This window comes from Eubalaena glacialis, chromosome 9 (genome assembly GCF_028564815.1).
Source record: "Eubalaena glacialis isolate mEubGla1 chromosome 9, mEubGla1.1.hap2.+ XY, whole genome shotgun sequence".
In the NCBI taxonomy this organism is placed as follows: domain Eukaryota; kingdom Metazoa; phylum Chordata; class Mammalia; order Artiodactyla; family Balaenidae; genus Eubalaena; species Eubalaena glacialis.
Genome location: NC_083724.1, coordinates 112871400 through 112883650, shown reverse-complemented (window position 1 = coordinate 112883650; position 12251 = coordinate 112871400). Strand labels below are relative to the sequence as shown.

General features: G+C 38.2%; 1 protein-coding gene across 1 annotated transcript in view; it reads right to left on the bottom strand.

The window, feature by feature from the left end:
* The window catches only part of BNIP3L (BCL2 interacting protein 3 like), a 28793-nt gene that overhangs the window by 15312 nt on the left and 1230 nt on the right, over positions 1–12251 (bottom strand). The window contains exons 2-3 of the mRNA XM_061199432.1: positions 5799–5982; positions 1518–1590 (exon numbers count right to left, since the gene is read on the bottom strand). Of these exons, the coding sequence (XP_061055415.1) occupies positions 1518–1590; positions 5799–5982 (257 nt within the window). The remainder of the gene's footprint in view (positions 1–1517; positions 1591–5798; positions 5983–12251) is intronic.

The window sequence follows — 12251 nt, the reverse complement described above, 5'->3', positions numbered from 1 at the left end:
GAAAAAAACAATGCCTCCTGTTCTCAAGAATTTGCACTCTTGGGCTTCCCTGTTGGCGCAGTGGTTAAGAATCTGCCTGCCAATGCAGAGGACACGGGTTCGAGCCCTGGTCCGGGAAGATCCCACATGCCGCGGAGCAACTAAGCCCGTGCGCCACAACTACTGAGCCTGCGCTCTAGAGCCCACGAGCCACAACTACTGAGTCCACGTGCCACAACTACTGAAGCCCGCACGCCTAGAGCCCGTGCTCCACAACAAGAGAAGCCACTGCAATGAGAAGCCCGCGCACCGCAACGAAGAGTAGCCCCCGCTCACCACAACTAGAGAAAGCCGGGCGCAGCAACGAAGACCCAACACAACCAAAAATAAATAAATAAAATAAATTTATATAAAAAAAAAATTTTGCACTCTGACACTTGCAGGTGATCTGACACATCAATAAAGTCAAGGGCTGGCTATGAACATTCTAAATCATTAATGACAATTATTTATTTATCACAAGTTTTACAATAAAAACCTTTGTAAGCTTTCAATACTATATCCATCTATATTTCCAACAATGCCAACTCCTAGTGAAACTATATTTAACTTCTTTACCTTAAGGAATCCTGCGTAATTTAGGTGAATTTTGTCTCTAGCTTGATTTGATTTCAGACGCAAAAAAGTTTTCACACCTGGTTCTACAACAACCTTCCCTTTCATTTATTCTGTGACCTTAAATAAGACATGTGCCTCAGTTTTCTATTTATAAACTCAAGAAACTAGCCTGGAATATTGGAATGGTACATTACAGACAAGAATTTCCCAATTCTTTTAGGACCCAAAATTCTTAGTTGTAAAGGAGCATGACGACGACCACAGCAGCATAAATTCCAACATCAGAAACTGAATAACTTAAAATGGCTTCAAAGTATTTTTCTAAAATTTTTATTGGAGTATAGTTGATTTAAACTGTTGTGAGTGTTGTGTTAGTTTCAGGTGTACAACAAAATGAATCAGTTATACATATACATGTATCCACTCTTTTTTAGATTCTTTTCCCATATAGGCCATTACAGAGTATTGAATAGGGTTCCCTGTGCTCTGCAGTAGATCCTTATTAGTTATCTATTTTATATATAGTCGTGTGTATATGTCAATCCCAATCTCCCAATTTATCCCTCCCTCCCTTTCCCCCCTGGTAACCATAAGTTTGTTTTCTACATCTGTGACTCTATTTCTGTTTTGTAGATAAGTTCATTTATACCACTTTTTTAGATTCCACAAATAAACAGTATCATATGATATTTGTCTTTCTCTGACTTACCTCACTCAGTATGACAATGTCTAGGTCCATCTACGTTGCTACAAATGACATTATTTCGTTCTTTTTTATGGCTGAGTAATATTCCATTGTTCAAACTATTTTTTGAAGTCTTCATATTCTTTACTATATTTCAGCAAAACAGACTTAGAGATTTGCATTTTTCCTAATTATCTAATGCAAATCAGAAAAATAAACAAACATACACACACACCTGAGAGCTATGGTCCCTGCTGGTGTGCATTTCCACATCAAACATGATCTGCCCATCTTCTTGTGGGGAAGGGCTAGAAGAGAAAGACACATTTATAGCCATTAGTTTTAATTCTCATTTTGTCAAATAAATTAGCCTCTACTGGAAATTAGAAAATTAAAAGTTAGAGTGGTATGGCTTTGAAAAAGCAGCAAATCAGGAAGTATACCATAACCCCATGTAAGAAAAAACGAAATTGAGCACCCTTACTCCCAAGTGTTCTAGAATTTTTCAGTGGTGATAAATTCCTTTGCAATGATAAATCTGCAACGGAAATACTACCTAAAGACACAAGACTGTCACATTTTCTTATTTTTACTCTTTTTCCAATAAAGGTAAAATGATCTTCAAATTCAGAAACTCTAGTTTGGGGTTCTTTTTCTCAAAGTTCTTTCATCATTAAACAATTCACCAGCTATTCTCAAAGTGTGAAAGCAGCTCTTAATGACTCTTTCAAAGGGTCTCTGAGGTTAAAATTGTTTTCATAATACTATCAGGATTTATTTGCCTTTTTCATTCCCATTTTGCCATGCGTGTACAGTGAAAATTTCCAAAGGCTAAATTATGTGTAATAGCACAACAGAAAGAATGTAAAAGCAGGTGAGAATTCAGCTGTTTTCTATTAAGCCAGATATTAAAGAGATTTGCATAAATGTAAGACAATGCCACTATTCTTACTAATTTTTTTGGTTATGGAAAACAGTTACTTTTTGTTTAAAAAAGTTACTTATGTTAACATGTAATAGGCTTATTGTTGAATGAATAAATACATATTTTTTTAATGTTCTCAGTTTTAATTTCTCATATAGTAAATATCAAAATATATAACCCACATAAACAAAAGATCTTTGGGGTCCCCAATAGTTATTACGAGTGTAAAGGAGTACTGAGACCAAACAGTTTGAGAACCACTATTTTACTCGTTTTTGAAATACTGACTTTGAGATATTTCAGAGTGAATTATATAAACTTATAGCAAGAGATAACCTTTAAGAAGTACAAGATATATTCCCAGAACTATAAAAATTTACAGATAAATTTTTAGACAAAGATACATGGTCAGGGCTTCCCTGGTGGTGCAGTGGTTGAGAATCTGCCTGCTAATGCAGGGGACACGGGTTCGAGCCCTGGTCTGGGAAGATCCCACATGCCGCGGAGCAACTGGGCCCGTGAGCCACAACTGCTGAGCCTGCGCGTCTGGAGCCTGTGCCCCGCAACGGGAGGGGCCGCGATAGTGAGAGGGCCGCGATAGTGAGAGGCCCGCTAGTGAGAGGCCCGCGCACCGCGATGAAGAGTGGTCCCTGCACCACGATGAAGAGTGGCCCCCGCTTGCCACAACTAGAGAAAGCCCTCGCACGAAACGAAGACCCAACACAGCTAAAAAAATAAAATAAATAAATAAATAAATAACGTAGCTATTAAAAAAAAAAAAAAAAAATTATAAAAAAAAAAAAAAAGATACATGGTCACAAGCTGTACTTGATACAAGAGATGAATACAATGTGCTAAGTGCTATTCTTAGCTTTATCAATGATTCCTTGTGTAACCACAGCGAGTCACCAGATCTTTCACTACACACCCCACCTCCCCAAATGTAAACTCAAGTGGGCATGAAGGATGCTCCAGGCTTAACTTGCTCAAAGGAATAGATACTAACTATCAACGCTGTCAAAAGCATGTGTACAATGGTAATATACAGAGATGCTGGTGAGATTGACTGGAAAGTAAGTAAGATCACCAGTCTTTGACTATTATAACTGACGTAGGAGATTCTTAAATGGGGGAAGGAAAAGTGAAAAACTGGTTCCATACCAAACCACCATATTACTGTATTTAGAAAATTTTTGTCTTGAACGAGAAATCTCAGGCTATAGCACAGGAACCAAGTAGAACGAGGGACTCTTGTTGTCCTCAGTGTACTGTTATTATGCTCATAACACTGTTGGATTCACAGCCAGAGATCAAGTTAAGGATCAGCCTTACAGAGCCATGACCAGGTCAAGGCAGCAGAATGACCAAGTCAAAAATCCAAGACAAGCACAGCTCTACTTTACACTCTTCTTACCACTGGCACCAAGCCCACTTAGACAAATACTCAACATTTCACCGGTAGACTGATCCATTTGGGATGCATTATTATCCTGGCTCATGTTAGGATCAGCTGGGGAGCTTTTAAAATTTTCTCATGTCTCGACAACAGAACAAGATCCTCTAGGGATGGGGTCTGTGCACTGGTATTTTTAAAAGCTCCCTGGGGGAATATAGTGTGTAGGTTGGAAACTCCTACAATAGGCTGGAGCACAAAGCAAAACACATAGGGGGTCTCTTCTAACAACCACCACAGTGACAAAAATATACCGACGGAATAATTTTTAAATTTTTAAATATGTATGAAAATATACATAAATTAGCTTGGGGACGAATAGCCAACAATCCTAAAACATTTCCGCCTACAAGAAGCACTGCTTAACAACCTCAAATCTAGAGATGTTGGCAATTCAGATGACATGAACTGTGAAGACATTCTTAAATGTTCAAGTGTTAGATATTCCCAGGAGAGCATTACCGAGCTAGAGTTCTAGGCCTCCCCTGAGACGTGACCAGCAACCCAGAGCCTGAAGATGTGTAAGTGGAGAACAGGAAAGTGTCCAAGTGCATCTGCCACATCTCGATTCACATGTTCAGAAACCTAACTGAAACATGATCACGGGAGGATGAATTCGTGTTCGATCACAAGTGTAACTGCAACCACACATGACATAAGATGACCAGAAGGGCGGGCAGGTGATCTTATCTCCGCTCAATGACAGCACCAAGTGAACAGCAGGTTAAGGGACTCACCAGTACTTGAACAGATAATAAAAGGCTTATCAACAAGCCCATAAGCAGCAGAAAAGTTCAGAAACCCATCCGTGAGTCTCACAACATAAATGTAACATAATATAAACGTGATTCTCAAAAACAGACTAATGTCGTAGCTCCCAGAATGGGTGGCAAGCTGCTCAGAGAAGAGCCACCTGCTCCGCTTCTGCTCATGACAAGAGCCATCCCGGCTCTTCAGAAGCACAGGGACACGTGAGTGATGTGACAGGGAGGTGGGCGTGCCAGAGAGCCGTCAGACCAGTCCTCTGCGGCCTTGGTAACATCAGTGGATCGTAAGTCATGCAGGCACTTCGAACATGATTTAACTCTTGATTCTCCTTTTCTACTTTTTCTGATAAGAAATAATATGTACCACACACACTATTTTTACCAAGTATAAAAATTTGGAAGAAGACAAATGGCCATCATTCCATCCCCTAGAGATAATCACTGTTTACATTTTTAGATGTCCCCTTAATCTATTTCCTGTGTATCTGCATTTTCTACATGGCCAATAACAGTGAACTCTTAATTAGCCAGAAGATCATCCAGTACCCCAGAATGCTAATACTATGGCTGTCACTGGTCTAAGAATGTTCAATATACTACCATGTCATTTAATACCTAGTCCCTCTGGAAAAAATAGAAGCTTGCACTGAAAAATAAACTAACAACTCAGTTTCACTCTCCTCATACGTGTCTGTATTCTTAACTCTTTCACCATATGCAGTCCTTAATTGAAGAATGTCTCCCCAAGCCAAATATAGAAAAACGAGGTCTGAAACAAAACTTCCTCTGAGCTCTAAGGAAACGCAATGGCCGCCTTCAAAATTAACTATCTTTACAGATCTTGGTTGGTGCTTCCACTGTGCAAATACTGCTATACAACAAGCTGAATCAACTTGTAGTTCCTGCGACTCAAACATTTCCTGAATGTCTACTATATACCAGCATCATGACTGTCAAGGGTACAGAGGAGATGAAACAGGATCCCTGCCTTTTAAAGCCTCACAATCTAGAAGGAGGACAGAGATTACAGAGGTAACTGTATTTGAGGCAGAAAAAGAGCTGTGAAAGGACAAAGGAAAATGGGAGAAAGTTAGATTAATTCTGTTAAGTAAACATCTATACCGCTGACTTTTAAACTAGTAAACATCTGAAAACGACACAATCTGACTAAGGAAACTGATTTAATTTGAGGAAAAAGTGGGCACTCATGTCCTTGTCAATTGGCTATCTGATTTAAATACACATGCTGCAAGAAATCGGGAGTTGTAAATTTTGTTAAATGAAGATGTAAGCAATTTATTCTTTCTAGTGGGAAGTAACCTTGCAACCCATCCATTTCCAGAATTCCACCAAAACGTGGATCTCACTTACCTGTCGCAGTGAGAACTGCCTCTTGAACTGCTCTGTCCGGATTCATGCTGTGCATCCAAAAGAATCTTCTCCATGTCTCCATTGTGGATAGAGGATGAGGAGGGTACGTGTTCTAGCCCCCCATTTTTCCCATTGCCATTATCATTGCCATTGCTGCTATTCATGGGGAGCTCCACCCAGGAACCTGTTGGACAAGTCAGATAACTGCAGTTAACCACAGCAGAACAGGAGTCCCTCGTGTGCACACAGCATGTGAATATGGTGAATTCAGATAAGAATTCTGGCTCGCCTCAAACCAAATGCCAAAGTATTCTGAAGAAAATAAACAAGGAGCAATAAAAGTCTGAAAATCTATATAGTTCTGTTCCTGAAGGAGCTCGTGCAATCAACTGATTTAGAAGAAGCTGGACCTCTAAAATGAGTATCTTAGAAGATGTGTCTTTCAGCCAGTTTTCTCTCTGGTTAAAACTTAATTTACATACAATAAATACTTTACTGAAAAATTTTAGGTTGCTTTTCAAAAAATAAACAGCTACTTTATTACCAGACAGGGTACTTACATTTAATATGTTAATTACATATATATTTTTTCCACAGTCTACCTCAGCTATTTAGTTGTATCCTCTCCATCTACCTCAGCTATTTAGTTGTATCTTCTCCACCTGTATTTAGAAACTTCATAAAGGTCATCTAAGTATGTTAACAACTGTGCCTTAATTAGCACAAACAATTGAGATGTTCCTGGAGAGGGAACTTAAATCCAATCATCAACATTTCAATATGTGTGCAAGTCTGGAGCATAAAATGAATGCAGCTGGCTCTTAACTAAATCAGGCGAGAATGCTTAAAAACCCTTAAAAAAAGCTTTATCCCTCTCCCACACATTAGCTTCTTCCCTTCCTTTATGCCTCACTCTTCCTACTTTTCCTTTCTCTATGCACTAAACATACCTTGCAAGCTTGTCTTTTCTCTCTTCTCTCCCACAGGTTCCCACTTTCTAGGGTTTTCATGAAGCCTTGTTGGTTTGGGGCAGAAAACCAGGCATCTGCTACGGGCAACACTGACGTTGCCTCAGGCGAACAGTCAAAGAGGGTGGAGCCACAGGAAAGGATGGGGCCCTGGTAATTTGGACTGGTCTTGAAAATATTGGCTCCATGAGTTTGCTGACTACATGAAGGTCCTTTAATTCTAATAAGCATTGACAACAGGAGCCAATAAACCAACTTCATAACGAAAAGAGAGTGGTGTATTTTTTTTTTTCTAATTTCCATTCCTTACAACAAATTTTGTTTTAGAAAACATAACCAAGCAGGTTGGTGGAGCCATTTCTCTAAACTCCAAGCAGAAGTGTTAGAGAGAGCTCTGTGGCAGAACAGTCTTCCATCCGTAAATCAGAACAACAGGCTCAAAGCCTAAAATGCACTCTAAATGAGATGACCGCTAATCCAGACCCAGAAGTGAACTCAACATCACCTGTCTACAAGAAAAGCTCAAAGGTAGCCCTGGTTGGAAATCTGACTCTCCCACCTACTATGACTTTCTGAGCTTCAGTTTCCTCATTTGTAAAACAGAGATGATTACACAGTACCTTCCCCCCAGGGTTGCTGTGAGGATTAAATAGAGCAACACAGGTAAAGTGCCTAGTAAACAGGAGATGCTCATCAATACACTAGTTAAAAGAGCTGATATTTGTAATGTACTCAGAACAGCGTTTGCTCCATGGAAGTGAAGTCACCCTTTCCCTCCTTCCCCTCCAAGGCGGCCCCAGTGGCTGTCAGAGTCCCATCATCACCCCCGATTCTCTGGGACTGCACTGCCAAACAACACAACTCTATGACATCTCCATGGTCTCATTCTGTCCACACACAAAAATGGACACAGACTAGGCAGTACTCAAAATGGATGAAGAAATTCAACTAGCAAAGCTAGTAAGATAGATCTAACACTGAAGGTCATTTACCTAAATACTTGTGGAGTGCCTCTGGAATGCATAAGAAATATACCACAAGCATCCCTAAACTTAGAGCTCTAAAAAATACTTTAACTGAAAAGAGCGACAGAGAGAGAGGTATATGATGAACAAACTGGTTTTTTCCTACTCCCACTCTTTCTAGGACTGTCTAATTTATTCTACACCAGCGGGACCAGTTCTTGTACAGAAGCCCAATGTGAAAAAAATAAAAGGCTGGAGGTGCTCTGGCAGAAGAAGAACTAAGGAACCAGGAGTTCTAGATGGGTCTCCGTGGAAGCCAGTCTTCTCTAAAATATAATTAACGTTCACTTGAAGCAGCTGATCAGAGAGAAAAACGGCTGTAACAATATCAGGTTTTCAAAACCTTGCTTTTTTGAAGGACTTCCAAACCCATATCTAAATTCTACCTTCTACATTAAATATATGTAAGTAATCATAATGTAGGAACTTGAGGAGACTCACCCAGAAAAGCTTAGTGAAAAGGACCTGTAACTGCCTTAACACCCTGTAACGTAACTGCAGGCATCTCTACTCAAGGCAGACAATACCTATCGGGCATGTATTAGCATAGTGGCTCAGAGCACAGACTGAAGCCAGACTCTCCTTCTACCTTCTATCACGTCCAGTTGTCCCAGACTCCCCTTCTATCACATCAAACTGTCACAGCCTAGACAGGTCACTTAACCTCTCTGTGTTGCAGTTTTCTCATCTGTAAAATAGGGATAATAACTGAGTCTACCTGAAGGTGATCAAAAGGCACAAACTTCCAGTCAGGAGAGAAATAAGTCCTGGGGATGTAATGTACAGCATGGTGACTATAGTTAATAACTGTATTGTATATTTGAAAGAAAAGAGAGCAGATCTTAAAAGTTCTCATCATAAGAAAAAAAATTTTTCGTAACTGTGTGGTGATGAATGTTAACTAGACTTACTGTGGTGGTCATTTCAAAATGAATGAATAAATAAATAAAATCATTATTTTGTACACCTGAAACTAATATAATGTTACATGCCACTTACACCTCAATTTTAAAAAAACACACACCGAACGGTTGCCTGCACATAGTGGAAAAAAAAAAACCCACCACATCTACCTCATAGGGTTGTTGGGAGGACGACAGGAATAAAACACAACGAAAAGTTCCGAGTACATAACAAGTGCTATGTGTTAGTTACTATTATAATTATACTCAGAATCTTTTAAAAACATTTCTTACTACAAAATTAATGCATTCCTTGAAAATGTAAACATCAGTACATGAAGGAAAAAACTGATACCTCTCCTCCCAACCTCTCATTCCTACTCTTAAAGAAAACTACTTTTAACAGTTTCATATGTAGACTTCCAGAGACTACTTTTGTTTTTTGTGTTTTGCTTTTGTTATTACAAATAAAAACAATGGAATTGTACTGTATATATTTTTCTGTAAATAGTGTTTCTTACCTAACAACTTGTTGATGTCTTTCAATGTCAATATATATTGCCTTACTTTATTCTTTGGAACTGCACTGCATCCCATCATAAAGATATACCATGCTTTAACCATTATCCAAATGGCAATGGTTAATCATCACCCAAATGATTGTTTCTAATATTTTGTTATTACAACCACGACTTCCATGAACATTCTGCTGGGTAATCTGGCAATACCCATTAAAAGCCTTAAAATGGTAGATTTCCTTTGACTCTTAATTCTGTGCCAGTAATATCATCTACGGAAATAATCAGTTCTGCAGAGAAAGTTAGGACATAGATATCCATTAAATGTTTACATACTTAAAGCAATTATACTCCAATAAAGAATTTAAAAAAAAATTTTAGATCTGAAAAAAAAATGTTTACATACTAGCTTTATCTTTTGCGTAAAGTGGAAAAAATCAAACTTATCTTTCTCAATAGTTGAACTACACATACCTTTTTCTCATCTCCTAGTTCATTCCTGATTTATAGCCTCAGAATTTCTTGACGTCCTAACACTACCAATCCTCACAAAGTCCCTTTTTACTTGGAAAGGAAACAAGACATGAGGACTGTGCTGTCCAAGCAATACAATGCAGAAAAAAAATCTCAGAGTGAATTCCCTTCCTAATAATTAAGCTTTAAAACTAAAAACTGGAGGCTCTATTATATTAAAAGACTACTTACAAACTAACAATGGTTCTCTTACGCCAGGTGGTACATATACACACTACAGGAGCTATTTTCTAGTTCAAGTCTGAGAACTGCTAAGAGGATTCAGAGATGCACGCTTCTACATTCTGTAATACAGTTCTTCGTGAAGGTTGGTCCAATAATTGATTGCATTCATGACTGTATGCTGTATTTACTCTTTATAATTTTATAATCACCAGTTCAATCCTCTTGCAAGGACAGTGAGGGAATGGGGGAAGGGAGAAAAGGAAAAAGAGTATTTCTCATTCTTTCCCCAACTTTTCAATTCCATGTGTAACTCATCCTAACCGGGGCTAACACATTTCATTATGTCTTATTTTCTTTCCTCAAAACATGTATTTTATTTCAAGTACCTGATGCTGGAATCCAGACTAAGAACATTCACTAACATTTTTCTAAAAAAACCAGTATTATAAGGCATTGGAGTTTCACGTGTCAGCCTTAAAAGCCTTCTTGCCATACTGAGGAAGCAAGTACATCATAGCTGTAGATATTTAAAAAGCTAAAAAAGGCTGTACTAAAAAAAAGAAAAAAAAAAAAAGCTGCACTTCCTACGTGAAACAATAACAAGAATTTTATTACTACCATAATTTTTCTATTACCTACCGAATTTTATGACATAAATGTCCAATATTCTTAAGTAACTTGATAGTTTTCTCTAGAATAAAACTATCAACTGGAAAATATCCTTTTAACTTTGGAAGTAGTTCAGATATTTGTCCACTAATTTGTAATGAAAGCGAACAGTCCCCATACAAGGATAAACTTAAAAAAAAAAAAAAATCAGAGAAAGGTTTCATTATTCCAAATATTTCAATAATTTTCTATTAAAATTTTGACCCCTGAACTAAAGATAAAATCCCAAGCCAGAGATAATCTGTACAATGAGTTCACCTCCTGTTTTTCAGAGTTGTGCAACTTTACGCAACAAACAACTTCAACTTATCAGCAATTTGGATAGTATTAGATGCCTGAATAAGTTGTTTTGCTCAGTGCCCAAAAATCACTTGAAGGAATCAATAAGGCTTCTTGTTTTGTTCAGTCCAGTGTTGTATAATGAGCTAAAAAAGTGTAAAAGGCGAGAGGAGCGTAATGAAACATGGCACTTATCTGAAAGCTTTTCAGTAACATTTAAAAGCAGCTCACCCTAGCTCAAATAAAATACTTTCTATCTAGCAGATTTCCCAAAGCAACATTTTGATATCACACACAGGCTGCGCATTCTTGCACTTCTGTAAGAGCTAATACAAACGTAGCAGTACCTGACTGGCCAAGGACATGAAAGACCTCAGAGGTCTGTCAGGACACGGAGGAAAACCATCACACAGAGCTCAACCCCATTTTTCTGTTACATGGTCAAAGGAAAAGAAAAATTCCTTTGCTTTCTGTGAAGTCGGGTACACGTACTAACCAAACAGCTAACTTGTAAGTATCATAGGAAAACTGGAGTACAATTAAGAAACAGTACATTAAAAAGAGATCGGTAGGCAGGTCACCTCTATACATTAGGTGGCATAACACTGAGAATAAGACACACACATCATCAGGGGATTGTGGGCCAATGAAAAGAAGTGTCCTGAAAGCAACACTAGATCGGGTGAAGGTAAAACCTCAGCTCTAGGACCTAGCCTGCCGTGAACTTGGACAACACACTTTACTCTAGACCTGTTTTTTTCTTTTTTCTATTGAAGTAGAGTTAATTCACAATGTTGTGCTAATTCCTGCTGTAGATCAAAGTGACTCAGTTATACACATATACCCATTCTTTTTTTCTGTATCTTTTCCATTATGGTTTACCCCAGGAGATTGGATATAGTTCCCTGTGCTATACAGTAGGACCTTGTTTTTTATCCATTCTAAATAGACCTGTTTCTCTACCAGTAAATAAAAGTGGACAGTTATCGCTAAAGTTTCTTCCCGTTCTAAAATCACATGGTTCTAAAAATAGGTAATTAATTTAAAAATGCACATTAATATGTGACGCAAAGAACATTAAAACACACAGAAATTAATCTTGATTTACTGTGGGAAATAATATCTAAATCTTACATTCTAGAACATTAAGACACTTAAAAGTTTTTAAAAGTCAACATTTAAAGAATCACCTAATCAAAAGATGGAATAAGAAAATAAGCAATGAAAACATCTTCTGAGGACAGGAACTCTCTTCCCTAAAATAAGTGTTAGGCCACGCTGGAACACCTCCCTCTGATGAAAGACCTTGCAGTGCCTTTAAATGTCATTTAAGCATCCAACTGATTTTTAAACGACTTCATCTGGCCATACGCTAACTGTCCCAACTACCTCT